The sequence below is a fragment of the Lepidochelys kempii genome, chromosome 3 (assembly GCF_965140285.1).
Source record: "Lepidochelys kempii isolate rLepKem1 chromosome 3, rLepKem1.hap1, whole genome shotgun sequence".
Taxonomy (NCBI): Eukaryota; Metazoa; Chordata; order Testudines; family Cheloniidae; genus Lepidochelys; species Lepidochelys kempii.
This window is the reverse complement of record NC_136382.1, coordinates 127,858,990-127,874,141: the sequence shown is the minus strand read 5'-3', so window position 1 is coordinate 127,874,141 and position 15,152 is coordinate 127,858,990. Positions and strand designations below refer to the sequence as shown.

The window sequence follows — 15,152 nt, the reverse complement described above, 5'->3', positions numbered from 1 at the left end:
ACAGTGTCCAGACCCATGCTGAACCAATATTAGCTACAATCAGGGAGTGTGCGTGCTTTGTTTTGGAGGCAGAAATCCAATGGAACAAAAAGTCTTTCTCCTGGCAGGGTAGTAACCCATTCAGGTGAGCAACACAAGAGGGAAACAGTCAACTGAAGACAGTTTAGGGTGTGAGAGTGAGCTAGCACCCAAAATCACAGAGCCTCTCAGTTCCAGCTAGCAAGGGGGTCACAAGAATATCCTGATCTGGTGTGTTCTGGTTCACCAAAGAATGTCACATGAGGTCTTAAATGAAAGCGAGGGTCACATTGGCCATTGATACCTCTGTGAAATGGATGTGAAGATACTACGTAAGGAGTTACATATCTATGCTAAAAATATGTTCTTAGATTCTGTATTACAGCAGAGGTGGAGAAACAGGTGTCCTGTCAGAAAAAAAGATATTTATTCATCTGTTTCTCTGTTGCAGATAAATTAAGCATCATAAGCTAACACAATGGAAGCACATTTACATATGAAATCAACAGGGAGACATGAAATCAACAGGAAAGAGCATACAGAAAAAGCAAGTGATGGGTTATCCCATCTCAGAGTATAGACAATCAACTTTGGAGATATAGGTAGAAGGCAAAAGGTAGCAACCTGCACCTAGGAAGTAAACAGGTAGTGTGTTTACATTCATGAAAATGGGACCTTAATAAGCCTTGACTGAAGACGCTGAAAAAGGCTTTGGGTGAGATAAACTAGACAGGAAGTTAACCCAATAGTTAAGTTTAGTCTCTAGAAAGCATGTCATGATTTTGTTTTATATATCACCCTTTTGTTCCATTATCCTTACTCACTATCTCTTGAACCTTTGTTAATAAACTTCTTGTTCTCACTATACATAAAACTCAGTGATGAGGTATTAAACAAGGTGCTGATTCTGAGTTGAATCATACAAATTGGTGTGTACACTGTTCCCCTGGGGACTGCAGCCCTGATATTTTCGAGAGTGTTCAGTGGAGAAGGGGCTGGATGCTACAGGGCAAATGCTTCAAAGGAGTTCAGGGACTGGGGTGCACCTACTGTTAAGCTGCAAGGCAAAGGAAGGGCTGGCACAGCCCAGAGGAGAGGGCTTGGGTGGCTAACAGGCTGGAGGTATCAGGTTGCTAATACCCAGTTAAGCACAAGGAAGTCTCCCTCTCACTGGAGGCGGGGTGGGGGGTAACAAGGTGACCCACAATCCTGGAGACCCCGAGAACTGTCACAGCATTCCAGAAGCTGTGCACCCTCTCTGCAGCTCCTTAGCAATGCCTCTGCCCTCCCTGCCAAGATAAGGACTTCCCTCACCTTTTGTATTATTCATGCTTCTTCGATGGCATTTTCACCAGTGGTTCCCCTTCTCTCTGAATTTAACTGTCTTCCAAATCCAGATTTCCTAACTGTGGCCCAGAACACTTTGGGGTTTTCTCTGCTGCCTGCCAATGTATGCCAAGATATCTTCAAAGGGCCAGAGTGCTGCTTTTGCAGCAAAGCCTTCTGGGGCACATTAGCAATGTCAGGCAATGACAGAAAACACGTACTCTGAAGACAGCTGTGGCAACAAAACCGTAGGTAAAAAAATATTTAGTTTTGCTTAAGCTTTGCACTGCAGCTATGAGCAGTCCCAAGCCTTGCAGAGAGAACAATCCGGCTTCCTACCCCAACAAGGTCATATGCATTTTCATCAGGCAACAGAAGGCAAGGCCTGAACTAACATTAACCCTGGAAAGAAATGTGATGGTAGGAAAGGAGGCTGCAATGGAGGGTTCTGTTGCCCCAGGTGTATTTTATTTTGCTTGGATTGATGAAACAACATTTCAGCGCACGGTTGCATGGCTGGAGCTACGGGTGTCGAAGATCAGTACGTGAGCCAGTATCTAGAATTAGCTCAAACCTTTGCTTCAGCATCCAGTAAAGCACAAAAACCTTCTGCTGCTGGTTTGCTGCCACTTGGGATTATGCTGTTTCTCCTGGAGAGTGTCACAGAGGCTGTTTGATCCCAAGGTTTAAGTGATTTTTCAGTCCTTTTAAGGCACAGATTTTCTTTCTCCTGTGTCAAGATCAAAATATTAAATTGCAACGTAAACCTCCTTAAGACAAATCGTTATAAAGGGTTATTTTCACAGAGAAACATACCATGGGATTTGTAAGATGTCGCTATATTGTTTTAAGTACAATCAGCACCAACAGACGGGAGGAAAAATGAAGCAGGCTGAATACTTGGCCCCATGAAGACAATGGTAATTTTGCCAATGATTTAAATGGGACTAGGATTTAGCTCAGTGTCTGTGAAAGCTGAAGTATAAATCTTGCTGGATGATTAAATATATCTATATGGATAAATATACCTGTGTTTCCTCATTGTTACTGCAGGATGCAGAGCTACAAACTTCATCGCTCTGGTTGCGAAAGAGGACTGTGTCCTCTGAACTACCTGAGGTGGATGAAAATCTGCCTACAGGGTGTGGAAAGAAAAACAGATTCAAAAGGTCAGTGCAGGCCTAGGAAAGTGCCCAGTCATACAACTGCCCCGGTGTTGTTTCAGAGTCCATTTAAAAAATACTGACTTTCAGATTCATGCAACGCGTTGTTTATTGCCGCAATAATATCATTCTTGTTGACAGCAACACTTGGTGCTGCCTCCTCCTGGAGCAAAAGAAAGAAGCTGTACACTCACCTGCAGACCACTGCTGACAGGTGGAAAGTTCCCACAAATCATAGCCATAAAAACGTAGGGCTTGCGGGAAATCTTACCTTTTATGTAAGAAGATGAGTTGGTTTCCTTAGACACAGTCAAGTGTGAGACGGGAAGTATAGGTGACTTCCTGCCATAGGTTCTTTGTTCATTATGAAATGATTGACGCATAACCTAAAACAAAATTTTAGACAAATATACAGTCCTACCATCTCTGTAACTTGGCAATTCTCAGTGTATGAATGGTCATGTGTGAACTTCTCCTGGGCTGTCAAGAAATGAAGCTTGTACCATAAATAACCAATATGGTATCTACAATTTGTTTCTATTCAACTGTCTACCTCTCCCCAAACATAAGCATATTGCTTGTTATCTTAGATTGTAAACTCTTTGGGGCAGCACGTGTCATAATGGATCCATGATCCCAACCAGCGCCTCTGAGCAATATCATAATATAAACAGTAAATAATCATAACAATCAGAATAGTTGCACTATTAACTAGTTACCTTCTCTGGCTCAAATGGTGTTAATCTTCCTTGATGGGATGTTCTCCTGCCAGTGGGTGTTGTACTTCTGCTATGAAAGTGATTAGATGGTGTCTTTTCTCTGGGTTCCCTGGTTACTGATTTCAAAGACTCGGTCCTTTGCACTCGGTCCTTCATTGCCTGAAATGCATTCAATACTTTTGCATTAAATATACACCGTCATGTTAAAAAAATCACACTGAAGTCATTCTGTAAAAGTAGCAAAAATAATTTGCTTATTTCAAAAATGTTAGATTTTTTTTTAAATTTACTTTTCACTATTTTTGCTGTTTGTTTACTTTTTACGTTTCTCTCTCTGCTTGGAAAATGGAAGTGGACAAGCCACTTTCACTTTTGTTTCTAAGCAGTTTCATTTTCTGGTTCTTGTGAAGCTGGAAAAACCCTGTGAAAGGTTGCAATCACAGCAGCAGGATGTTCACATATTAAGCACTTATAGATTCATAGGGTGAAATCTGGCCCTACTGAAGTGAATGGCAAAACTCCCATTGACATCACTGGGGCCAAGATTTAACTCACAGTTTTTAAGGCCAGACGGAGCCATAACAATTGCCTTGGGTAAAATTTTTCAAAAGCCCTTATGTGACTTTGGAGCCGAAGCCTCATTTTCAAAAATGCCATAGGCATCCAGGAGCTAAAGTCCCACTGACTTTCAGTGTGACTCAGAAGCAGTGCTAGCCCATTGGAGGCCCTAAGCAGGAATATTTTGCCCGCCCCCAACACATAATAAAAAGCGAAAGGGGGCACCCTTGAGCTGCTCGGGCCCTAAACAATTGCTTAGTCTGCTTATGCCTAGCACCAGCTCTGATGTGACTTAGTCTCTTTTGAAAATGGGGATTTAGGATCCCAAGTCTCTTAGGTGCTTCTGAAAATTGAATCCCGACTCTGACCTCATACGTAACACAGACCATAGAATTTCACCCAGTAATTCCTGCATCAGCTCATAGCTTCTAGTTGAACTAGAGCATATTGTTTAGAAAGACACCAAGTCTTGAGGATAAACATCCAATCTAGGCCACCCCATTCAAAAGTGGGAAAATGACAAGCTAATAGTTCACACACGATATAAATGCTGCCCCTCTGTGTCTGTGCACATTACACAATACAGTCGTTATTCACCTGATCACATTTTACTTCACAAATAACATAATACAGAATTTTAAGGGTTTTTTCCTAAAATCTTCCTGACATCTCTATTCACGTTGCACAGTAACCTCATTTCACAAGTAACTGCCTTTTACATGTTTTTAAATTCCAAGTTAGTTCAGTGACTGGGCAGGCAAATGCGGTAATTGCTGCAGCTACTGTGGGAAGTAGCTTCCAGTCCGTCCGTGGATGTTAGAACGTATTTGTGTCTTGAGATCATTAACTGCAGAGACAGGAGGAATCTCAGTTCATCTGACTGACAAGGCACAGATTTAGACTAGATATAAAAAGAAAGGCAGGGGAAGGATTATTATTGGGATGTTCAAATGGAGACAAAACAAAAAAGTTACAACTTGAAGCCAGGAGGAGGAAAATTCTAACTAGATATTTAGGAAAAAGTTCTTAAAAGTGAGACGCATCAGACAATGGTGTAATCCAGCCACAGAAGAGCAGTCAAAGGGCTATCACTATGAGCCCAGTGCTGCACTCATTATGGTCAAATGGGAGTTTTGCCATTGATTTGACGGGAAGTAGGATTAGGTCTGATGTGCACTAAAGAGAAATTGGGTTTCACGCTTCGGGCCAAATTCTGTGTGGTCTCTTTTGTAATTATGCAATGCCTGAAACAGTGAAAATACTGGATTTCAGCTTTAGAGACAAGGCTGCAGAGAGCTCATGAAAGGAGACCTCACAGCCTCCCGTATGCCATGGTGCAATTCTTTAGTCTCTCTCTCTTCAGGGCCAAAGAGTCAGGGAGGGTTTGGGGAAGGGGAAGCTGGAAGAGTGGGTGGGGCAAGACTACTAGATCCTCACACTGTGCAAATTCAAGGGCCAAAACCATGCATTGGGGCAGGGGCACAGTACGCTGTGATAACTACAAAGAGGCAATTCAGTTATGCTTAAAATAGGAGACAGATGATTGTCTCACACCAGTATGGAGTTAGGAAGAGTGCAAGGAAAACTTTACTACTGAGTCATAACAGGGGGCCATGTAGAAAAGGTGACCCCACATATCTGGACACTTTGATTTACATACATTTTGGTCCCAGAAATCATTTTCTAAAATAAGTCTCATGTTAAACTGTGGAAATGTGCCTGTTTGCAATAAGGACCCGAGTTTTGTCCATACTTTCATATTCACATCTCTGGGGGCGTGTTTCTCCACTGGCGTTTTCCTCCCCACCGGAGTGGTGCTGCGACTCTTCTGGCTACCTCGCAATGGCCTTTCTTCTAGGTTAGCCAGAGATGATGTCCCTCTCAAAATAGCTTCTGAAACCTAATGGAGAATTTATGATAAACAAAGCAATGGTTTAGCCGTCACATCTAACACAACCAGTCACTTCATCTTGTACCTGGTGAAAAAACTCAAATCAAACCTTCACATTGGCTGAGGTAACAAGGCAATATGACATAAATACACAGCTAGCGACTATTCAGTCAGCTAGACCACAGGAGGGTGGGCAGGAGTAGGTGGCACCTGTTTCCCCCCAAGCAAAGAGATCAATACGGCATGGAAATCCCTCACTAGGTGCCTGGAGTTGGAAAACTTAATGGCTCTGATAGGAGATAAAACAGAATCACCCTAAGTTTACACTCAAAGGACTAGATCCCCAATCTGGTCAAGTTATGCTTCTCTGAGCCTGGGGCTAGCCAGGGACAGGATGGTCCCCAGCATAAGTTACAGCAGCCTCAGGGTCATGTCCCATATACAGCACCCTTATGCCGCCTGAGGATTCTCCAGCCCAGAGGGAATCTTCAGAGGCTGAAAGCCCAGGCTTTATGGTTTTTTTGCACCACCAGAGCAGGCCAACGCAGGTGGAGTGGGGGCCAGAATCTAGACCAAAATGTCCAGTGTATTTTGCCTTCCCTAGCTCTTGCTTTGTTTGGGATTGTTATACAGTTTTGCTCCGTACCGGTGTCCTTTATGTTGCATACAGCACAGCTGGAATCATCTTTGTGTGTGACCTTCACTATGCATAAGAAGAAGCGTCCTCAGAAGTAACAGGCAGATTTCAGTCAAGTTAAAAATCAAAATTAAATTTGAATATGGGATTACATTTTCTGAAGTAGCCTAAGGGAGTTAGGGGCTTAATTTTCATTAATGCTATATTAAAATTACATTAAAATATATAAAGATTATTTACCATTTCCCTTACTTTTTCAAGTGAAATTGGTGGTTCCAGGCACCTTGTAAAGAAGAATAGAGTTACTGTCATTTACAAACGGAAGGATGGCCCAGTGGTTAGGGTACTAGCCTACGACTGGTTATGTCCCTGAGAATAATTGGCTAAGAGGGAGAGAGGAGTATGCACATGCACTCCTGAATCTGAAGAAATCTCAAAGCTTTGAATTGCTCTGACATTGGTATACCAGACACTTCCACTGCTCAGACAACCACCCACAGACAACAGATCCTTCAGTACCGGGGTTTCTGATTTTCTGCTTATGAAATCCACAGCTCCAGATTTCTTTTCTGCTTCCAGCCTCTGATGCTCTGAAACTCTGAGCTCATCTCGAAGCTCCAGGTTCTGTTTGGTCAGCATCTCAATCTGATTTTTTAGCTTGCCATGGGCAGCCTGCCAGCGGGACTCATTTCTCCTGAACTCCTCCTGGAGCCCTGCAATCTGCTGTTTTAACATCTGTTATTAGAGAAAGGCATATAACATTAGTGCACCAGTCCAGACGAGGAAAGCGCATCTCATGCATTTGGAAAGATGCATGAAATCTATTGTTTTGCTTAAAGCTTTATTGAAAATTTTTATTATGACATAAACGCACACAAAACAAAATCACACAAGATCTACCAAAATACACAGCAATAAACAAAACAGACAACAACAAAAAATCCATGCTGCAGAAGAGCCAGAGAAAAGGAGCCTAAGAAAAAGGAGTAGCTATTAGCCCCCTACAGTATTTAAGGTGTACTGACAAGCATCTACAGCAGTGAGATATTCAGCCAACAACGGATGATTTTAGAAATGCTGAACACCCACTGTAAATGATGTCAGTTGAAGTTGCAGGAGATCAATGCCTTTCAAAATCAGGTCCTAACATTCCAACCATCAAGGAGCATCTCGCTGTGTTTACATAAAAAAAAAAAAAAGAAAGATTTTCTTTAAGTGGCTTGGACTGATGGAACAATCTGACTGATTCAGGTTCTGATCCTAAAGAGTCTAGAACATCCACAACTCTTGCTGACGTCAATGACAACTCAAGCCTGGATGTCTTTCTAAAACACATGCTGAGCTCAAACAGAAGTTATGGGCTTGATGCAGAGATTAGTAGATGACATGAGGTTCTTGGGCCTGTGTTATGCAGGAGGTCAGCCTAAATGATCATAATGGTTCCTTCTGATCCTAAAATAAAAATCTATGAATCTATGACCAAGCCATTTTAGAAATACATTTAAGCATATGTCTCCTTAGACATGCACTGCCCCTTTATTAACCCTGCACCTTTAAATGTAAAGGAGTGGATGAGCAAAGATCTCAAGCCTTTCCTTTGCTCAGGGAGAAGTACACCTAAGGCTTAATTGTAATCTGTCATTTTGACAAATAGGGAGGAACTGATTGAGAATTTGAAAGTGGAAGGCAGCTTGGGTGAAAGTGATCATGAAATGATAGAGTTCATGATTCTAAGGAATGGTAGGAGGGAGAACAGCAAAATAAAGACAATGGATTTCAAGAAGGCAGACTTCAGCAAAATCAGGGAGTTGGTAGGTAAGATCCCATGGGAAGCAAGTCTAAGGGGAAAAACACTAAAAGACAGTTCACAGTTTTTCAAAGAGACATTATTAAGGGCACAAGAGAAAACGATCCCACTGCGTAGGAAAGATAGGAAGTATGGCAATAGATCACCCTGGCTTAACCAGGAGATCTTCAATGTTCTTAAAATAAATAAAGAGCCCTACAAAAATTGGAAACTAGGTCAAATTACAAATGATGAATGTAAAGAAATAACACAAGTATGCAGGGACAAAATTAGAAAGGCCAAAGCACAAAACAAGATCAAACTAGCTGGAGACATAAAGGGTAACAAGAAAATATTCTGCAAATACACTAGAAGGAAGAGGAAGACCAAGGACAGGGTAGGCCTGTTACTCGATTCAGGGTGTGGGGGGGAAATAATAACAGAAAATATGGAAATGGCAGAGGTGCTTAATGTCTTATTTGTTTCAGTTTTCACCAAGAAGGTTGGTGGTGATTGGACATCCAACATAGTGAATGCCAGTGAAAATGAGGTAGGATCAGAAAAGGCTAAAATAGGGAAAGAACAAGTTAAAAATTATTTGGACAAATTAGATGTCCTCAAGTCACCAGGCCCTAATGAAATGCATCCTAAAATACTCAAGGAGCTGACTGAGGAGATATCTGAGCCATTAGCGATTATTTTTGAAAAGTCGTGGAAGACGGGAGAGATTCCAGAAGAATGGAAAAGGGCAAATATAGTGCCAATCTAAAAAAAGGGAAATAAGAACAACCCAGGGAATTACAGACCAGTCATCTTAACTTCTGTACTCAGAAAGATAATGGATCAAATAATTAAGCAAACATCTAGAAGATAATAAGGTGGTAAGTAACGATCAGCATGGATCTGTTAAAAACAAATCATGTCAAACCAACCAGATAGCTTTCTTTGACAGGGTAACAAGCCTTGTGGATGGGGGGAAGCGGTACACATGGTATATCTTGACTTTAGTAAAGCTTTTGATACTGTCTCGCATGACCCTCTCATAAACAAACTAGGGAAATGCAACTTAGATGGAGCTACTATAAGGTGGGTGCAAAACTTGTTGGAAAACTGTTCCCAAAGATTTCAGAGTAACAGCCGTGTTAGTCTGTACTCGCGAAAAGAAAAGGAGTACTTGTGGCACCTTAGAGACTAACCAATTTATTTGAGCATGAGCTTTCGTGAGCTACAGCTCACTTCACCGATGAAGTGAGCTGTAGCTCACGAAAGCTCATGCTCAAATAAATTGGTTAGTCTCTAAGGTGCCACAAGTCCTCCTTTTCTTTTTGTTCCCAAAGAGTAGTTACCCGTGGTTCATAGTCATGCTGGAAGGGTACAATGAGAGGGGACCCACAGGGATCAGTTCTGGGTCCGGTTCTGTTCAATATCTTCATCAATGATTTAGATAATGGCATCCAGAATACACTTATAAAGTTTGTGCACGATAACAAGCTGAGAGGGGTTGCAAGTGCTTTGGAGGCTAGAATTATAATCAGGGGTGAAAGTAAGTCGAGTGATTTACCGTTATGCTGGGGCCAGCTCTGGCCCCCGGAAGGGGCGGGGCCTAGGGCAGAAGGGGTGGGGCCGATGGGGTCAGAGCCAGCCCCAGCCCACCCTGTAAGGTAAGTGCCGCCCGTCCTTCTCCTCCTCCTCCTACACCCCTCCCCCACCAGGGTAGCAGCGGCAGCTTCTGGGGCTATTTAAAGGGCCCGGGGCTCCTCTGCTTCTACCACCCCTTCCTTTAATTAGCCGCCAGACCCCTGGGGAAGCGGTGGGGCTCCAGCGGCTATTTAAAGGACCGGGGCGGCAGAGGCAGCTGGGGCCCTGGCCCTTTAAATAGCCCCTGGACCCCTGGGCTCTGGGGGCTATTTAAAGGGCCTGCGGCTCCCCTGCTTCTACTGCCCCGGTCCTTTAAATAGCCCCTGGAGCCCTGGAGTAGTGGTGGCAGGGCTCCGGTGGCTATTTAAAGGACTGGGGCGGTAGAAGCAGGGGAGCTGCGGGCCCTTTAAATAGCCATCAGAGCCCCGCAGCCGCTACCCCAGGGCTCCGGCAGCGGGGCTCTGGAGGCCATTTAAAGGGCCTGGGGCTCCGGCCACTGCTGGGAGCCCCAGGCCCTTTAAATTGCCCTCTGGGGAAGCTGGGCTGCCCCAGTACGGTGCACCGGCTCTTGCCGGTACACCGTACCGGGGCATTATAGTAGGGGGTTATAGTGTACCACTATAATCTGGGGTTATAGTGGACCACAAACTAAACATGAGTCGACAGTGTCACGCTGTTGCAAAAAAAGCAAACATTGTTCTGGGATGTATTAGCAGGAGTGTTGTAAGCAAGACACGAGAAGTAATTCTTCCCCTCTACTCTGCGCTGATTAGGCCTCAACTGGAGTACTGTGTCCAGTTCTGGGCGCCACATTTCAGGAAGGATGTGCACAAATTGGAGAGAGTCCACAGCTGAGAGGGGTTGCAAGTGCTTTGGAGGCTAGGATTATAATCAGGGGTGAAAGTAGCAACAAAAATGATTAAAGGTCTAGAAAACATGACCTATGAGGGAAGACTGAAAAAAATGGGTTTGTTTAGTCTGGAAAAGAAAAGACTGAGAGGGGACAGTCTTGATAACAGTTTTCAAGTATGTAAAAGGTTGTTACAAGGAGGAAGAAGAAAAATTGTTCTTCTTAACCTCTGAGGATAGGACAAGAAGCAATGGGCTAACAGTGCACCAAGGGAGGTTTAAGTTGGACATTGGGAAAAACTTCCTAACTGTCAGGGTGCTTAAGAAGTGGAATAAATTGCCTAGGCAGGTTGTGGAGTCTCCATCATTGGAGATTTTTAAGAGCAGGTTAGACAAGCTCCTGCCGGGGATGGTCTAGATAATATTTAGTCCTGCCACGAGTGCAGAGGACTGGATTAGATGACCTCTCGAGGACCCTTCCAGTTCTATGATCCTATGATTTTTGCTTGCACGAAGTGGTTTTGCATTCATTCTTCGTGTATTTCCAGACAAACTGAACTGTATATTTTAAATCCTTGACCCTTTAGAACAAAACCCTGCAAACCCCAACCCCCAACATTAGCAAAAGCAATGAGAAAAAGCAGCAGTTTTCCCATCCTCCCTCTCCTGTCTGTTCATCCTCTGCCTCCTTTCTTCCTTCAAGCACATAATTCTTTCTTCTTCTGCAACTTCACCATGAATAGCACATTGTCGGGTAGTGAAATTGTGATTTACCGCTTAATCTGCCAAATGTGGGACACTACTCCAAACTGAGGTGGACATAAGAAAACTATTTATTTATATATTTATGCACCCACCATTATGGCACTGGGGCACTTGATGTACATTGACAGGCTTGATCCTGCCCAAGGGCAGGTGTGTATTGTTGCTTGTATAAAAGCAGAAGGTGAAAAGTGATGAGCAGGCAAAGACAGCAGGGGTACCTGATCTTGCAAGAATGAGTGATGTTGTGTGTCCGCTACGTTACTAATGTAAGGCATTTGACTTAATCTTGCATGCAGTGTTGTTGTGGCCATGCTGGTCCCAGGACAGTGGCGAGACGAGATGGGTGAGGTAATATCTTTAGTAGAGAAGTTGGTCCAATAAAATATATTACCTCAACCACCTTGTGTCTCTTAATCCTGCAGGATCTTGTAATTGAAAAGATAGCACTATATAAAATCAATCTGTAGTCAGTGAGGAAGTGGGTGGGTGTGTGGGTGGGTGGGAGAGATGGGAACAGGGAATGGGGGTAAGAAAATTGGAATCATGTTTTGCTAAAGGGGGAAATGGGAACAGGGAATGGGAGTAAGGAAGTTGGAATCATGTTTGGCTAAGGGTAGGAATGGGAACAGGGACACAGGTGTAAGGCTCTGTGGTGTCAGAGCTGGGAAGGAGGATACTAAGGAAGGAAACTGGAATCATGCTTGCTGGAAGTTCACCCCAATAAACATTGAATTGTTTGCACCTTTGGACTTCGGGTATTGTTGCTCTCTGTTCATGCGAGAAGGACCAGGGAAGTAAGTGGGTGAACGAATAAGCCCCCTAACATCTTGGTGCCGGTGACTCGGATGCATCGCATTGGATAGGTGAGTGGCAGCCTCTAAGTCCCCCTCCCCAACAGTCCGCGCAGCTGCTTGGAGGGGGTATCGCGAACTCTCGTGATGGTAGTTGCGGGTTCTGGCAAGCCAGGGTAAAGGATTTTTTGGATAAATGGATAAGGGAGAACCAGGGCCCATACCAGGTACAGGGGTCAACCTGGGATGGGATTAAAAAGGAAATGGAGGAAGTGATAGGGGACCCAGGGGGATGGGGGGTGGCTGAGGAGCCCACCCTCCTTGGTACATGGGTAGTGGAAGAAGGTCTCTGCCCATGGGGACTGAATGCCTTCCAGGGAAAGGAGGCACTTCAGTCTGCTTGTGAGAGGTTTGAAGTAAGGGCAGCATTATGGGAAGCTGCCAGTCATCTTTCAAGTTTGGTGCTGCTTCAGCAAGGGCTGCTGAAGGGTTGTAAATTAGTTAGGTGTAGTTAAAGATGATTTGGCACAAAAGGGTTTAAAGTCAAAAGCAGAGTTAACAGACTACCTTTAGAGACTGGATCTGAGACTTGGTTCTGGGGGAGTGGAGAAAAAAAAAAGTTTCAAAGTGCAATCTGCATTTCCACACTCTTGTTTTTCTGAAGTTTTATTGGAGGGTACTTTGGATACTTATGTGAGATGTCAAGAAAGAAGTTTTTGTTTAATGATAAAACCCAGTCATATACATGTAACTGTATGTGCAACTCTGTGCAGTCACATTGGATGGAAGCTTGGTAATTAAATTTTCCAAGGGGGTCAGGTAGAGTGGCTACTACCACCACTACGCTTCTGTCCCCAGAAGCCTTTACAGCTATTCTGAGGGAAAATGGGCCCTTTTCCCACAGAAATGGTCTATAAGGGACTGCTGCAGGCAGCAGGCAGAGAGAGAATCTGATCAAAATTATCTGACTTTTGGGTAATGTAATCAAAATCACTAAAGGATGGAAGGGGTTTCTATTGGAACTTAACTTGGCTGCCCCTGGTTGTGTCTAGTTGTACAAGATGGAAGTGTAATCGGGGTACAGTTGTGTAAAAAGAGTAATCACAGTGCAAGGGATGTTAGGCAAAACAGAATTTTGTGTGTGTGCGCACAGGTAAAAGAAAAGGAAAAGGGGAGGAATGATGGGAACACTGAGCCTTGGGATGGCTCTGGGGGATTAGATTGTTGCTTTGGTGGGTGTGCATGAAAACTCTGTAGGCATGGGGGAGGCAATTACACCTAGTGTAAAATTAATATGGCTAATATAATGTATGGAGGTTAAACTATACGGAAGGAATGTGCATTTTCCCAGGACGTGTGCAGTGTATATTGGAGAAGGAGTAAAAGAAATGCAAATAAAACATGGTACTTAATTAAAATCCTAATTGGGCTCCAAAAGGAGCCACAATAGGTTGTGCTTTCTTTTTCAGATCTCTGTGTGTTTTGGAGCAGGAGATGAAAGTAATCAGAACTCTGGTGGAAGTAAAATGCTTCCCTTTTAAGACAGTGTCTGAGCTGCTAACAGCTTTGGATTCAGAAGCAAGCTAGTAAGCCTCTGTGTGTAAATGCAAATTACCTAGCTGATGGGCACAAAGGAGCTGCAAATAACGAATACATCTGGTCAGCAAACAAGCTACTAGAAGACTCAGATTATGGCCCTCCAGTAAAGGGAGGTGAAAAAAACAAGTCAAGCCTGAAAATAAGGGGGACAGGTTAACCTTAAGGTGTGTGTGTACAGTGCTAAAATCTGAAGCTGTGTCTCAGCTATTACCTGAGAATAAACTTAAAGCTTGGTACAGCAGAGAAACTATTGCAGACTTGGTCTGTTGTACAAGAGGGGAAACTGAGGTACACCATCTCATGAATTTCATAAATGACCAGTGAGTGAGGTAATTCACTAGCCTGACTATAGAACAAACTAAGGACAGCCTGGAGGTAATTCTTCTGTTTTTCCTGCAATTAGCAAGGAAATTTGTAAAAGAAAGTGGTATTATTATTAAGCAATAATCTGTCCCCACAGGGGGGTGGAAATTGTTTCTTTTGTTTTTCAGACACTCTACAAGCAAGCTGGCGCCAGCGGAAGAATAACTCAGAATACCATGGATCTATGTTTTGTGTTGTTTGTCTGTGGTGTTTGTCTTGTTGCTAGCATTCTTGGATTTCAATAAACACAAAACCTCATGATGTGGGTGGGGGATGGCTTCAAAAGGCTGACCTTCGGGGGGGGGGGGGGGAAGATGTGTATGGGAATGCGAAATGCTCAACTAGGAGGCCAGCATCTGTGTAATAGCTACCGTGGTACCTGGAAATGGAATGGCAACTAAGGTGGCCCCCACAAGCCCTATGAAAATAATGAAAAGGGGAGGAGCTCACTGGGAATTAATGGAGGGGTGTGTAAAATAGTGTAAATCAATAGAAGATGTTTGGATGTGCCCCTCTCCTATGACTATAGAGGAGCAGGATCAATGGCCTATGCAAGGGGTGGACAATTGGGTGTACTGTGTATAAGGTGTTTTGCTGGGAATGTACATATTACTGGGGGCACAATTACACCAGCATAACTAAACTACACACATTTACATGCTGCTATCTGGACTTTGGTGCACAAATAGATCTGTGAATCTTATTGCTGTGAATAATCAAACCAGGGCATACTGCCTGATTCCATACCAAGTGGTCAAGCTGGTTTGGACAATATCCCATTTCTCTGTGAACATTCAATGGACTTATGATATGGACAAAAGCATGCAAAACTTGCAGGAGCAGCTTGTTGCAACTACCAGCAACTGGACACATAAGATCGTGACCTCGTCGAAGGAGGAGAGGCAGTGTTTTGGTGGTGTCTTGGATGTTGGATCATACTGCAGTGGTCAGGACTTGGTGTTGCTGTGGATTTTGAATTGTTAACGGTACTTGTGTTACGTTGCATAGGGAGATAACCTATAAGTAATGTAATAAGCCCTCCAAACCCT

General features: G+C 43.6%; 1 protein-coding gene across 1 annotated transcript in view; it reads right to left on the bottom strand.

Moving 5' to 3' along the window:
* The window catches only part of LOC140909195 (centrosomal P4.1-associated protein-like), a 71,233-nt gene that overhangs the window by 7,045 nt on the left and 49,036 nt on the right, over positions 1-15,152 (bottom strand). The window contains 6 exon segments of the mRNA XM_073337918.2: positions 1,919-2,074; positions 2,373-2,479; positions 2,779-2,893; positions 3,227-3,385; positions 5,538-5,684; positions 6,832-7,047. Coding sequence (XP_073194019.1) covers positions 1,919-2,074; positions 2,373-2,479; positions 2,779-2,893; positions 3,227-3,385; positions 5,538-5,684; positions 6,832-7,047 — 900 coding nt within the window.